Here is a 14,943-nt window from a genome sequence, read left to right as displayed (position 1 = left end):
GACGCAGGGCCACAGCCAGCGCGCTCGGGCACATGTGTCACCTCGCTGGAATGAGGCGATGGGGAGCTCCAGGCATCTAGCTATCCCTGTCATGCTGGCAAGGGGGCCAGCAGTACTCGAGTTACTCAGCTGCAGGGTTCTGGCTGCAGAGCCGACAAGAATCAGGCGTTTCCTCCAAATAAGAAGAGATTTCTGAGAAGCAGGAGAGCTCTTCCCCTCAACCCCCCAGGAGCCTGTGGGCAGAATGGGGAGCCAGTGTTGAATGGCCAGGCAGCTCACAGAAAGCTCAGAGGATCATTCTGCTTCCACTTTTTTAAAAAAAAAATTTTATTTATTTATTATTATTCATGAGAGACATAGAATGAGAGAGAGAGAGAGAGAGAGAGAGAGAGGCAGAGACACAGGCAGAGGGAGAAGCAGGCTCCATGCAGGGAGCCCGACATGGAACTCAATCCGGGGTCTCCAGGATCACGCCCTGAGCTGAAGGCAGGTGCTAAACCGCGGAGCCACCCAGGGATCCCCCTGCTTCCACTTTCTAATCTCAGACTTGCCAAGGGAGCCTCATAGCCTCATTCCCCCTCAGCCCCCCCAACCCTGATCCAGCTCACCTGGGCACTCCCTGCCAGCTTCCTGTTCGGTTTCCCACAAGGGCTCTCAGACTGACTGGCCTCCTAATCCCTTCCTCTTTTTCAAAGAAAATCAGGCCCCTTGGGTATAAACTCCTTTGTCCTGCCACTCCCTGCCCACCACTTGGGACTTGCCTTCCTCTCTCCCTGACCTCCAACCTCTAAGCAAGAAGTATCTCCTGTGCGGGCGCTAGGCCTAGTTTAAAGCCCCTTTCTTGCGTCCTCGGGGTCACCTTCTAGCTGGTCTCTCTGCCCCCTTCTACTTCCTTCCAACCTGGTCTCCACCCTCTGCTGGGAGTGATATTTGTAAAATCCCATTTGTTCACTCTGTTTTCTTTTTTCTTTTTTTTTTTATTTATGATAGTCACAGAGAGAGAGAGAGAGGCAGAGACACAGGCAGAGGGAGAAGCAGGCTCCATGCACCAGGAGCCCGATGTGGGATTCGATCCCAGGTCTCCAGGATCGCGCCCTGGGCCAAAGGCAGGCACCAAACCGTTGCGCCACCCAGGGATCCCTCACTCTGTGTTTAGAACAGCTTGTTGCCTCCCCCTTTCCACGGCATGATCCACGATGCATAATTTGGGGGCTCCAGATGCAGCTTCAGCTCGCCTCCTGACTGCCTCCAGCTCTCACACCCCCTTGCCCTCTCTGGCTTGGGAACACCCTCACACACACACACACACACACACACACACACACACACACACGCATGCTTCCTCATATGCCCTTGTACCCTTGTACTGACCTCCCCTCTTCCAGGAGGCACCTCACCCCTGTCTTTAACACTTGGTATCCAGCGCAGGTGCATCCCACCATCTGTGTTTCTCTTTGCTCTACTGTTTCCGGGGCTTTTGCCTAATAAGTGTCAAAAGTGGCATTAGCCTGCGAACCGGATGGAGGTTCCTAATCCTGGATCTGCCAAACCTGTGGGCGTCCTTAGCAAACTCCCCGCACTAAGGCTTCTCTCTGCCAGCACCGTCGTGGCAGGGAGGGGTCGAGGGGGGACAAGGGACGACCCCTCCGCTGCCACAGCAGAGCCAGAACCCCCACTGATGTCCCGGGAATGCCAGGTGAGACGAGGCCGAGCGCTTGGGCGCACCCAACCCAACTCAAGGTCAGGTCCTCCTCGTCCTGTCCTGGGAGCTGCGGAACATGCCTGCGCTTCACTAGGTTGTGATTCAGGCCTTTCATCTGGCCCGGGCGGCCCCCAGGCTAGCGTTCCGCGGCCGTTCCTACTATTGGGGGCTGAGCGTGCACGGCGGCGAGGAGCGCAGGGGCAGGTCGCGCACGCACACGCGCGCACGCACACTTGCACACACCCCTGCCGAGTTGGGGCGTTTTCCGGAGCCCCCCCCGTTGGGCGTGGGCGTGCAGCCCAGGGGCGAGGCTCCAGGCCCCGCAGACTTGGGGGTGCGAATTGTGGATTCCTAGGGACTTTCCGAGTGTGTGAAAAGCAGGCAGTGTCTGGCCGCTGGGCAGATGGTGCTCCTAGAAACCACCCTTGCGCGCGCGCCCAGGCGCGCCCCCCCATGCGCGCGCGGGAGCCCAGGCGGCCCGGCCCAGCGCAGCCCTGGGGTCGCGCTAAGCGGAAAGCCCCACCCCCACCCCCCGCCCGCGGCCCCGGTCGCCGTCACCCGAGGCCCGAGCGGCGCGCGCGCACGTGGAGGGGCGCGGAGAGGGGGGCGGGGAGGCGCGCGCGGGGCCTTTAAGGGGCCGGGCGGGGGGAGGGGGCCCCGGGTGCAGGGGCGGTGCTGGCCCCGCAGGCCCCGCCCCCGGCCCGCCCCGGCCCGAGCCTCCTCCGGCCACTGCTGGGCCGCGGGCGGGACGCCCGGGGCGGCGCGCGGAGGAGGAAGCGCGCCCTCCGCGGCCCGGGACCTGCCCAGACGCCGCGCGGGCCGCCGAGCGCCGCGGCCCCATTTCCCAGGTGTGCGGGGCCGGGGCGCATCCCGAGCCGCGCGTCTCCTCCCGCTCGGCCCCCACCCCTCCCCGGGGCCCCGCCGCGCCCCCTCCACGCCCCCCGCGAGCCCCGCCGGCCGCGCGCTCATGCCCTGAGCTCGCCGCCCGCGGGCTCTGCGCCCCGGCCGGGGGCCGCCCTGGCAACTTGGGGCGAGGCGCGCGAGCGATGCGCCATCGCCATGTCCCGCCTGAGCTCGTGGCTCGGTGAGGTCCAGTGGCTGGTCTTGGTGTCGCTCTTCGTCGCGGCCCTGGGCACCGTGGGCCTGTACCTGGCGCAGTGGGCGCGGGCCAGGGCGCGACCCCGGGCCCCGCGGCGGGCTGCAGAGCCTGGCGAGGGCCGGCGCCCCGAGGGCGACGCGCTGCTCGCCTGGATCCTGACGCTGCACAGCTGGAGGAGCCAGTGGCAGGCCGCCTGGGTGACCGCCCTGAATGAGGAGGCCAGACGGAAAGGGGTGAGTGTCTGCGCGGGCGGTGGCGCGGAGCCCGTCCCCCAAGCCCCGCCGCGGCCCCGCACCGGAGGAAGCCAGCCTCCCCCGCGGCAGAGCATTCCTGAAAGTTAGGAGGCAGACCCAGGAGCGCGGGGGGACCCCTGATGGGGAGCCGAGACAAAGCCCTGGGGCGCGAGTCCCCACCGGCCAGGTGCGCCAGGCTGGGGGCTCCCCCCGCCCCGAGCGCGCGCCCACCCTGGAGGGACTCTGCAGAGGGGCCCCCTGCCCTTCCGTGGAGTCCCAGGTGGGCTCCGGCACCCGCTGGATGCTCACTGCCTTCGCACCTGGCAGATGAATAACTGTGACCCAAATATGACTCCGTCTGCAGACATGATTTTTTTTTTTTTCCGAGCACGTCTTTCCAAAAGGTGTCCAAAAGGTGTCCAAAAGGTTAGCGCCCTTTGGCTTGTAGAGGGAGTTGGCCCCGTGTTGAGGGCCAGCCACTTGCCAGACATGGTCCTGGGGAACTTGCAGTGCCTGTATCTCTTCTTTAGACCCTCACGGCTCCTGGGACGGTCGTGTCGCCCGCATTTTACAGGCGGGGAAACTGAGGCCCGCACAGGTGAGGTGACCTGCCCAAGGTCGCAGGGCCTGTGGGGAGCAGAGCCGGGGGTTGAACTCAGCTCCCTCCCGCCTCAAAGCTCGGGGCTTACTGCTTCGCTCTGCGGCCACGCTCTCCAGAGGTGGGGTTCCCCCCGTGGTTATCTCCTTGCTGACTTATTTTTACTTTTAAGGCGTCTTCGTTTCCCCGACAGGCTCCTGCCGTCTACTATTTCGAGGCTTTCCCAAAGAGGAATTAGGGCCTGGTGTGTTTGGGGAAGTGCCTCCCAGCGTCTGCTCATTACCCGAGCTTTCGCATTCCTACACCTGCTTGCGAAGCCTGTGGCCATTCGCATTAAGTATAGTGAGGGCTTCGTGTCTGGATCGCTCACCCTCCAAAATATTTCCACAGCGGGGCCCGCTGGCTGGTCTTTGCGCCATGGCCCTGACTCACATGGCCATGGCTTTTTTTTTTTTTTTTTTAAAGATTTATTTATTTATTTATGAGAGAGAGAGAGAGAGAGAGAGAGACACACACACACAGGAGGAGGGAGAAGCAGGCTCCATGCCAGAAGCCCGACGCAGGACTCAATCCCGGGACTCCAGGATTGCGCCTTGGGCCAAAGGCAGGCCCTAAACCACTGAGCCACCCAGGGATCCCCGGCCATGGCTTTTTAAAAAAACAATAATCTTTGAGCATAGAGGAGTATAAATTCATCAACTCAAAAGACCATGTTCTGAACTATTGAAAAAATTATACTGTACCTTTTAGATGAAAAAAGCCTTCAAGGTCAGTTGGCTCCGTGTGTCTGGATGGCTAGAATCTGTGCCCTGCTGTCCCGAGCTGGACACGTCCTATTCAGGGGAACTGCCCCGTCTCTTCCTCTCTCTTGTCTCTTAAGCAGACTCTGCACCCGACATGGGGCTTGAACTCACAACCTTGAGATCAAGAATCACATGCTCTACTGACTGAGCCAGCCAGGTGCCCCGGAACCACCCCATCTCTTGTGGGAGACCTAAAGCCAGGTGATCTCACATGTGTGAGCAAACACAGATTTTTTTTTTTTAAAGATTTTATTTATTTATTCATGAGAGACCCAGAGAGAGAGGCAGACACAGGCAGAGGGAGAAGCAGGCTTCCTGCGGGGAGCCCGATGCAGGACTCGATCCCAAGACTCCGGGGTCATGCCCTGGGCCGAAGGCAGACGCTCAACCACGGAGCCACCCAGGTGCCTGCAAACACAGATTTGTTTCCCCAGGAAGTTGTTGTCTTTAACCCCCTAACTGACCTGGCATCACAGGCCTGGGCTCTGTGGCAGAGTTTACTTTGGGCTGGTTGTGTGAACAGGTGGGGAGCCTTGTCCCAGGTCTCCCTGGAATTTGAGCACGTGTGGGCTGAATGATGAGAACCCTTCACTTCTCACCGTGGGCCTCCTGATGGAGCTTCCGGTGCGGAGGCCTGACCCTGCCTCCTGCAGATTTGGGATAGTCCTGCTTAAATCGTGTTGCTTCGTGTCCTGATGTTTCTCGATTGGCTTCGGGAAATAGGATATGATGCTTCCAGATTACCCACGTGCCTGGCGTGTTGAGGAAGAAAGGAGGAGCGCTCTGCTCTGGAATTTGTCTTTGGCCAGTCAGGTAAAGCGGAGAACACCAAAAAAAAAAAAAAAAGAAAAAAGCCTGAGGGTTTTGCCCAAGTCACCTGCATTTTTGCGTGGGAGCTGGAGGGGCTCTGTGTTCTGGGAGGCCAAGATTCGGCTTGTCTGCTCTCTGTTCTCCACCTGCTCCTGGCCATGCACTGCAGACAGAGCCTTAGACGTCAGTTTTTCCAGGCTCCTGCCTGGAAGTGACAGGCACCGAGCTCAAGACGAAATTGTGCAAAGTCTTCGCTGGTGGTTTTGCGAAGACGTGGGTTGGTTGTGATTGTGTTGTCAGGGGTGGATTGGTTTTGTGTGTGTGTGTGTGTGTGTGTGTGTGTGGTGTCCCTCTGCCCTCCCGATGCCTGCAAGTAAGTGTTGCTTGATTTGAATCCAAATGACAGGCTTGGCAGACAGATAGGATCTGGGTAAGTGACTTGTCATACCCTGCCCTGTCTCGGGCCACCTCTCTTGCTGCATAGACGGCGGCCTGGGGGAGCAGGAACTGGTGTTGCGGGAGTGGGTGTCCTGACCTGCCTGCGGGAGTTTCTCCGAGTCCTCCTCCGGCTCCATTCCCACTAATCCCCGAATAGGGTTGACACTCCCAGCCCACTGGCCTCTGGAGAGCAACAGCTTAGTGGCGCTCTTCCGCCCCTGCCTGCCGAGGGAGACCACTTCTCGGCCCGTCCCTGGGGCTTGAGGACGCGCTGGATGGGAGTTAATCGAGCCTGGCACCTTCCACGCAGATGGGATTCCCTGTGGATGGAGGCAGGAGCTCCTCCCAATTGAAGCTCTGCTCCAGTTTTGAATTTTAAGCCTGGAAAGAGGGGGACGCCTGGGCGGCTCAGCGGTTGAGCGTCTGCCTTTGGCTCAGGGCGTGGTCCTGGGGTCCTGGGATCGAGTCCTCGCAGGGAGCCTGCTTCTCCCTCTGCCTGTGTCTCTGCCTCTCTGTATGTCTCTCATGAATGAATGGATGAAATCTTAAAAAAAAAAAAAAAAAAGACTGGAAGGAACCCTAAACCCTGGTAGCAGAGCACCTCCTGTCTGCTGCGGAGGCTTGCCCGGGCTGCCCTGGCTCCTGGGCAGGGGTCAGTGTGGCCCGCCCTCATCCGTTGTCACATTCCGCCATGGGCAGCAAGTTCAACTTGGCGACCCAAATGCTCCCTTAATTGAGGCACAGATGCAAAGGGTGAAAGGGCGATGTTGTTTCACCTGCTGCCCTAACCACGGGGCTCGTATCTCCCGGCAGCCGAGGGCCGATGGGGAACCTGCGGCCTCTCTCTCCTTGCACCCTGGACCACCAGCGACCGTGGCAGACGGGCCCCTGGCATTCCAGCCCTCGCTCCAGAAGCATTTGTAAATCAGGCAGGATGGTGACTTGGGGGGGACACCCAAGCCCTCGCTGCTGCGCCAGCTGGTCGGACAGATGCCAGGTGCCTAGGGAGCACAGGCGAGCTGCCCCGAGAGCTTCGAGAAAGTCTGCGCGCTCCCCACACCCCCCAGTGCAGACGCCGTAGGTTTCCACAGGCTCCCCAGGTCGCTTCTCCCCAGTGAGGAGCCCGCAGAGGCACACCTGTCCCTGCGCCAGCCGCCTGTCAGCCCCCTCTCCCCGCCACCGGCGACACGTGTCCTCTCTGGTGCCGCCAACACCGGATTCCCGTTGATCTGGTGACAGTTCAGTCACGGAGCACAGGAAGCCGGCTCAGTCACCAGACTGGAAACTAATACCCCGTTATCCAAAGGCAGCAGCAGAGGTTCTCCCTCCAGAGCCCCTGCGCTCCTGTGAACGTTCATGGGTGGTTTGTGGCGCTCATCAGGGACCCCAGCCGTGGTGGTGCGCACCCCCAACCCCCCCCAGCGGCTCTGGAAGCCAGGGTGGCCCTGCCTCCCAAGGCTGCTGCTGCTGCCGCCCCTGGACCACACGTGGGGAGCAGTGGTTCCCGAGCGAGGGCCATGTCCTGTGGCTGGTGTTGTGGACTTGTCTAGAAACGGGCCCGCCCAGCTTGGCTGAGGGCCCTGAGTTAGGAGGGTCACCCAAGCCGTTTGTTGCTTTAGTCGTTTGCCTGAGGATTTTTTTTTTTTCCGGAGGAATGTTCTCCATGCAAATGACCGAGACTGTGGGACAATTTGTGGTCTTTGTGTTAACTAAAAAAATAAAAAAGACGCCGCCGCGTGAACTTACAACGTGTTATTAATAGCTCTGACTCGTATATGAGCTTTGACATTTTAAAAAGTAAACAAAGCGACAGGACTTTACAGCTTTCCGATTTCCCCACGAGCTTTGAGTGGCGCTCACAAACATCTGAACTCCTTGAGCGGCGTCTGTGGCCACAGCGTAGGAGGCCAGCTGGGCTGGGGAGACCGTGAAGGTGACTTTGGGCCCGGGCCATGGACTTAACCCGTCGCCTTTGGGCTGCTCAGACATTCGGGGTTCTCTCCCGTGTGGGGCCCTCCCATGGGTCGTTCCTTTCGTCTCGAGCACTTCATTAACCTTTCTCCTTCTTGAACTTGTGTGAACCTGCAGGTCTCGGGGCTCAGGTCCCCGATCCTCCCCTTCGGAGAGGATGCTGTCCCCGCCCCCACCCAGGCCACCTGCTCTCGTCCCCTGCACCCTGTGAGCTCCGGGGATGGTGAGCCAGCCCGGAGCCCTGTGTGTGCAGACACAGCCACCTCGGTGCCCTGCACAAGGCTGGCTCCAGAGCTGGCTGGGAGCCCGTGGTGGCTGCGGGTGGGGGTGCGGGTGGGGGTCGATGAATGACAGGCCCCAGCAGAAACCTGTCTCTGGCGGGGGAGGAACCGTGGCGACGTGCTTCACCCCGTCTGGACGCAGGCCTTCCCCTGCTTGGGAGCCGGCCAAGCCCGGGCAAAACAAGCTGTTTAATGTGCTTTGTTTTTCACTTCGGAAGAATCAACAGTAAAGGAGGCGCACTGATGACTTTGCAAATTGTCAATATGAAACCCGGGAATAGGCGCCAGTTCCGGCTGTTCTTTGCCCTCGCCCATTCTCCCAAAGAGACAGGAATTGAGGAGAAGGAAGAGTGGGTGTAGTGTTAACGTCAACTAAAAGGCAGCCAAAGCTAACTTCCATTCCTATCGGCCAGGTCGTGGGTTGCTGGGGGGGGAGGGGGGCTCCTTGAGCGCAGAGGAAGCTGGAAGGCAGCTCTGGGGCTGTGTGACCTCAGGGCCAGCCCGATGCCCTCTCTGTGCCTCGTCTGTAAAAGTGGACGGCTGTGGGCTCAGCCTGGAAAACAGATCCCTCTCCGGGTGGGGTGCGGTTCTGTGTGAGGTGTCTAGCAAATAGCCAGCGAAGGTGGGCTGTTATCTTGTAAAGTCTCCCTTTAAAAAAAAAAAAAAAAACAAACTTGGGATCTCTGGGTGGCTCAGTGGTTTAGCGCCTGCCTTTGGCCCAGGGCATGATCCCGGAGTCCCAGGATCAAGTCCCGCGTCGGGCTCCCTGCATGGAGCCTGCTTCTCCCTCCTCCTGTGTCTCTGCCTCTCTCTGTGTGTATCTCTGATAAATAAATAAATAAAATATTAAAAAAAAAAAACTTTTAATTTTTTTCCTGCTTTTAGATACATAGAAAAGTTGCAAAAAGAATTCAGAGTTCCCATCTATGCCTCACCCGGCCTCACATAACCACCTTGCACCATCAGAACCCAGAAGTTAACATTGGCACAATGTTACCGTAATTCCTTGGTGCCGTGATACTAATAATGTGACATGGAGGAAATTACCGCTGGCACAGAGCCCCGAACTGGAGGCCCTACTGGAATTGCAGCCCGTCTACCGCATCCTTTCATTATCCTCGCATTGTTCCAGAATCCCATCAGGTGCCACATGGCACTGAGCCACGCCTTCTCCCACCGCCTCGCAAAGTCTGTAAGGGTTCCGCAGTCTTGTTTGTCCCCACCTTGACAACTCCAAGCCGAGGGGGGGGCCGGGAATCGATGGTTATTATTTTTGCCAAATGTCCCTCAATGTGGTGCTTTCGCGGGCCTGGGATGAGGTTCGCCAAACCCCGGAAGTGATGTGTCCCTATTAAATGTCCTGGATTGTGGGTCTGTGACATCAGGGGACTTAGCACCGGGACATTGGCCTTGATCCCTTGGTGTGGGCGGTTCCTGCCCGGGTTTCTTCCCTGCACCGTGCGCCTCTTCTTCCGTTGTCACCCCCTTGGTGCTGAGCAGGTAACCTCGGGGAGCCACCCCGTCATCACCCCCTTGGTGTGAGCAGGTAACCTTGGGGAGCCACCTGTTGTCACCCCCTTGGTGCTGAGCAGGTAACCTCGAGGAGCCACCCCGTCATCACCCCCTTAGTGCTGAGCCAGGTAACCTTGGGGAGCCACCTGTCATCGCCCCCTTGGTGCTGAGCACGTAACCTTGGGGAGCCACCTGTCATCGCCCCCTTGGTGCTGAGCACGTAACCTTGGGGAGCCACCTGTCATCGCCCCCTTGGTGCTGAGCACGTAACCTTGGGGAGCCACCCCATCGTCGCCCCCTTGGTGCTGGGCAGGTAACCTCGGGGAGCCACTCCGAGGCTGTTACTCCTCGACCTCCTGCTCCCCGGTTCGGCATCGGCCGCGCATCTGTGCCGCTCGGTGACGGTTCTCTGCTCCTCCCCTCCATCTCCGTGGACTCACTGCAGTTCCCCTGCGACAACGAGCGAGCGGCCGCCTCTCCTCCACGGACTCCGTGGCTTGTGTCCGTCCGTGTGGCCTCACGGATCTTTATTTTATCCTCCGGCTTCTACTCCGACGCCGTGGCTGCTGCCTCTGTGGCCCGAACTGCTCTCGTGTTGGCCTCTTGCGTTTTGCCATCGAGACGCACAAACGTATATCGACGTAGCGCTTCCATTCTTCATGATGCACAGCAGGTTTGTTCTAGACTCATCTTGTAATTTTTTTTTAATCTTCCGCTCTCCCAGCCCTGGGTTCAGCCCCTTCTCCAAGCAGCGCCGATGATGCCTCTATTGGAGGAGGGTTTAGAAGCCGAGGCCTGGGCATCGGACGTGCTCATCGCTGCTGGGCTCTCCTGGCTTCTAGACCCCTTGAGTGGGCAGAGCTAGGAAGTGAGTGTGAGTCCGTGGTTCTGTGCCGCTCGGTGTGTCTGTGCTGATACGTCAACTTCCAGTTCGACAGCCGAGCTCGGTGTCAACTCCGTTTCTCACCTGTGTCCGTCCTCTCCCAGAGGAGGCGTCCGGCCTTCCTGCCTCTAACAGATTTGCTTATTTGGTCGCGTCTCGTGTACAGATAAAGTGGTCTCTGCGTTACTAACCCGCACCCCTGTGAGAGACACACGTTCTGACCTGGTTACGCCTCTGTGCCGTCAGGATGTTGCCCCCCCCACAGTTTCTTGGGCTAGATCTGTGTTTTCCCACCCCTTTGGGGCGCGGGGGGGATGATGGCATCCATCGGTAATGCGGTTAGCTTCGTTCGTTAGCGTGTGTACTCCGTTGGGGGTTCCTCCCACATCCTGATTTTTTTTAATCCTTTTTTTTTTTAAACCCATGATTTGGGATGCCACGTTTGTCATACACGAAGTTTCTACGTGCGTTCGGGGGTGCTCTGGACACACTGTTCTGGTGCACTGGGTCGTCGGCGCCTTCATGCACCTGCACCCCACAGTTTGAGCTGCGCAGGTTCTTTTCCTTGTTCTTTTAGAAGATTTTATTTATTTATTCATGAGAGACGCAGAGAGAGAGGCAGAGACCCAGGCAGAGGGAGAAGCAGGCTCCATGCAGGGATCCCAACGTGGGACTCGATCCCGGGACTCCGGGATCATGACCTGGGCCAAAGGTAGATGCTCAACCACTGAGCCCCCCAGGTGTCCCCTGAGCTACGCAGGTTCTGTGGCGTGTTTTCACCTCACGTGGGGCCAGTCCTCCTTGCGCTTTCCTGCTTGTTTTCCTGGGGACTCCTGCGTGTCACTTACTTCCCCGTGAACGAAAAGTCCTGCTCTAGCCCGAGTGGGGTGGCGTCTGCACAGGGCCAGAGTCGTGAGCGGTGCGGGAGCTCGGGGTCGTCTCCCACTGCACGCTGGGCTTCCTGCAACCCGAGGATTGGGCCCTTTGGAAGGGAAAGGGAACCCCTGGGTCTTTATTTTAACTCGGTAATTCGTTTCCTTTGTGAGCGTGCCCCTTGACATGACATTTCCCAGCAGAATCTTTTCTGGGTTTCAGTCCAGAAGGTGGCAGAGGGGTGTGGGCCGCATCCATGGATCCCGAGGCCCCAGGGTGCTGCACCTGTAGCATAGGTGGCCACGACCACCCATGCTGGGCTCGGGGTGCTCTCAGCCTGCCGGCCCGGCCACCCCAGCCCTCACCCGGCCCCAATCAGGCTCCAGCCACGGAGAATGTCTGCGGAGCAGCCGGGTGACTTCATCGCTGTTGAGAAGTAGATCTCATTCTCCCCTGATGACTTGTAGGGGGTGAGATCGATGTCGCTAAAGCAGGGCGGGGTTGGAAGCGCCTAAGTGAGAACGTTCTGGGTCTTTAGGTTCACTCGTGGTCATCTGGAGGTCTTAAGAAATAGTCCCAGGATAACTTCACTGCTCGCTCATTTGCGCCGCACTTGCCAGAAGACCTTTGGTGCCATTTGGTACCATTTTATTCCTCTGCCCTCGATCGCGGCTCGTGGTTGCAAACAGCTCACTCCAGTGGAGTCTGACACAGATGACATGGTGGGAAGTTGTGAGGTTGAATATATGTTTTTTGACCACCCAGTCGGAGCTTACAAGACTGTGAGGCACTTCTTACAGCATCAGGAAGGGTTTATCCCAGGGCTGTGTTGTCGGCGTAAGCGTTTGGCCTCCCACCAGAACTTATTTTTAAAAAGGCTGAGGGGCCCCTGGGTGGCTCAGCGGTTGAGCGTCCGCCTCTGGCTCAGGGCGTGACCCCGGGGTCCTGGGATTGAGTCCTGCATCGGGCTCCCCACAGAGAGCCTGCTTCTCCCTCTGCCTGTGTCTCTGCCTCTCTCTGGGTCTCCATGAATAACTAAAATAAAAAATCTTAGAATAAAAGTAAAAAGGCCAAGGCTTGGTTGACTATCCCAGCTTTAGCCCTGATTTATTCTTTTATCAGACATCAGCCTTGTTGCCTGGTGTTCCTGTTCATTTAATTGCACCTCCCTCATTTGGAGAATTTTGGTTGCAAGAACCGAGATGCACACGGTGGACAAGCCATGGAAGAGTTTACTCGTGGGGTGTGGGTGGGGGCACAGAGCTGAAGGCAGAGCTGAACTGGGAGACGCTGGAGAGAGGGCAGGAGCCCAGCAGCCCCAAAGGTCCAAGAAGCAGGGTCTCGGAAACCCGCTCCTTGGGCATGGCAAGCAGACTGGTTCATTTTTAGCTCAGGAATCTCAAATTCCAGGAAGAGGTGGCTGGCCCCTGGGGGGTTCCTGCCCCCTCACCACTTGGGTAGTGGGAGAGGAGAAGGGGTGTCCCCATGTGGAGCGGGGAGAGGTGATTCTCTAAAACCAGAGAGAGCGCCAGCTTTTGGCAAAGGAAGCGGAGGACAGAGCCCTCGAACCCTTGGCCAGATAGTGTGCTGGACCTCAGAGCCACCCAGCACCCTGCTCTTTCCTGAATACGTGAGCATTCAGAACCCCCCTTGCCATCTCCATCGCCCCATCTCTGCTTTTGTCCCTGTGCTTCTTGCCCCCCATCCCGCTCTGGTAACTGACGCCAGCGCCGAGCACATTCTACCGCGAGCAGGTCCTCGGGCACATGGACTTAGCGGTAGCTGCCCATGGCTGCTGTTTAGGAGATTTAACTGGAAGGATTCAGGTTACCTGTGCCCGGGTTTGCAGAGCTTTGTGGGGAGTATACGACGGTGGAGGAGGGCTGCCCCGTGCTGACCTGCCCTCATCGTGCCTCTCCTTCTGTTCCAGGGCCCACTGCTCCTGTCTTTCCAGGAGGACCCGCTGCAGCAGCCCCTGGAGCTGGCGGTGCAGCAAGTCTCCAGTGTGGCCAGGTCAGCCCACGAGAAGGTGAGCTGGAGCGTGGTCGCCCGCTGTGGAGCTTTCCCTGCCAAGGGAGCAAACTTCGAGCTGGGGTGGTGTGGGAGTGGGGGAGCGAAGTTATTTGGTTTTCAGATTATTGAAAATGTGGACACCTTAAGAACCTTAAAAAAAAGAAAATTTGATCTATCAACTGACAAATGGATAAATGAAACATGGTAGCGCCGCACGGTGGACTATTATTTAGCCTTGAAAAAGGAAGGGGGTTCTGGTACCTGCTACATGCACGGGCCTTGGAGACACAGTGTGGAGTGGGAGCGGCTAGTCCCAGAAGGCATGTCTCAAATGGCTTCATTTACGTGGCCTACCCAGGATGGCTGGATCCATAGAGATGGGAAGAAGGTTTGGGGTCGCCGGGCATTGGGGGTGGGGAGTGGAATGCAGAGTGACTGCCCCTGGGTGCAGGGTGGCTTTGTGGGGTGAGGATAATGGCCTCAAAGTGATGGCGGTGGTGTCGGACAAGTCTGCAAAATATGTTAAAAGCCATTGAATTGGGGGCGCCTGGGTGGCTCAGGCGGTCGGTTAAGCATCCGACTCTTGATTTCGGCTCAGGTCATGATCTCAGGGTCCTGGAATCGAGCCCCACATCGGTCTCCATGCTCAGCGGGGAGTCTGCTGGAGATTCTTTCCCTCTGTCCCTCCCTCTGTTCACTCTCATTCTCTCTCTCTCTCTTAGATAAATAAATGAATCTTAAAGGAAAAGCCATTTAATTTTACAGTTTATTTTTTTAGAAAGATTTTACTAATTTATTTGAGACAGAGAGAGAGAGAACAAGCCGGGAGGAGGGTCGGAGAGAGGGAGAAGCAGACACCCCACTGAGCAGGGAGCTTGATGTGGGACTGGATCCCAGGACCCTGGGATCATGACCTGAGCCGAAGGCAGATGCTTCACCGACTAGGCCCCCCAGGTGGCCCAAACTGTACAGTTTAAATGGGCAAATTAAATGCTACGTGAATCACATCTCAATAAAATGCTTACATTTGTGTGTATGTATCTGTACATGTGTATGTATGACACCTAGATTTGAGCCATCTGGATACTATGTAGAGTTCATTTTACAGTCAGGGGTTGTTCCTGGGCTGAAATGACTTATTAGACTGGTCAAATGCCATAAATAATTTATTTTATTTTTTATTTATTTATTTTTTCATAAATAATTTAAAAGATTTTAAAAAATTTTTTATTTATTTTTTTAAAGATTTTATTTATTCATAGAGACACACAGAGAGAGAGAGAGAGAGGCAGAGACACAGGCAGAGGGAGAAGCAGGCTCCATGCAGAGAGCCTGATGTGGGACTCGATCCAGGGTCTCCAGGATTACACCCTGGGCTGCAGGCGGCGCTAAACGGCTGCGCCATTGGGGCTTCCCAAGTTTTTTTTTTTTAATGAAAAGTATTGGGGATCCCTGGGTGGCTCAGTGGTTTGGTGCCTGCCTTTGGCCCAGGGCGTGGTCCTAGAGTCCTGGGATCAAGTCCCATGTCGGGCTCCTGGCATGGATGGAGCCTCTTTCTCCCTCTGCCTGTGTCTCTGCCTCTCTTTCTCTCTCTATCATGAATAAATAAATAAATAAATAATAAATAAATAAATAAATGGAAAGTATCTGTTAAAAAAAAAAAAAAAAAAAAAAACCTAAGAAACTTTCTCTGAAATACCAGGCTTGCCCTTGCTTCTACGTTTTAC

The 14,943-nt window shown here is 57.1% G+C and overlaps 1 protein-coding gene across 3 annotated transcripts in view; it reads left to right on the top strand.

The window, feature by feature from the left end:
- The first annotated feature begins 2,513 nt into the window (after positions 1 to 2,513).
- Positions 2,514 to 14,943, top strand: part of C2CD2 (C2 calcium dependent domain containing 2) — a 57,399-nt gene continuing 44,969 nt past the window's right edge. For 2 of the 3 annotated variants that reach the window (XR_012021483.1, XM_072807054.1), the window contains exons 1-2: positions 2,514 to 3,034; positions 13,134 to 13,232. Coding sequence is in view for 2 of the 3 variants with exons in the window: in XM_072807054.1 (XP_072663155.1) it covers positions 2,762 to 3,034; positions 13,134 to 13,232 (372 nt within the window). In the remaining variant the exon portion in view is untranslated. The remainder of the gene's footprint in view (positions 3,035 to 13,133; positions 13,233 to 14,943) is intronic. The other variant, XM_072807055.1, reaches the window with a different exon arrangement.

Source organism: Canis lupus, chromosome 30 (genome assembly GCF_048164855.1).
Source record: "Canis lupus baileyi chromosome 30, mCanLup2.hap1, whole genome shotgun sequence".
Taxonomy (NCBI): Eukaryota; Metazoa; Chordata; class Mammalia; order Carnivora; family Canidae; genus Canis; species Canis lupus.
The sequence above is the reverse complement of the archived record's forward strand: the minus strand, read 5'-3'. Positions and strand labels throughout refer to the sequence as shown.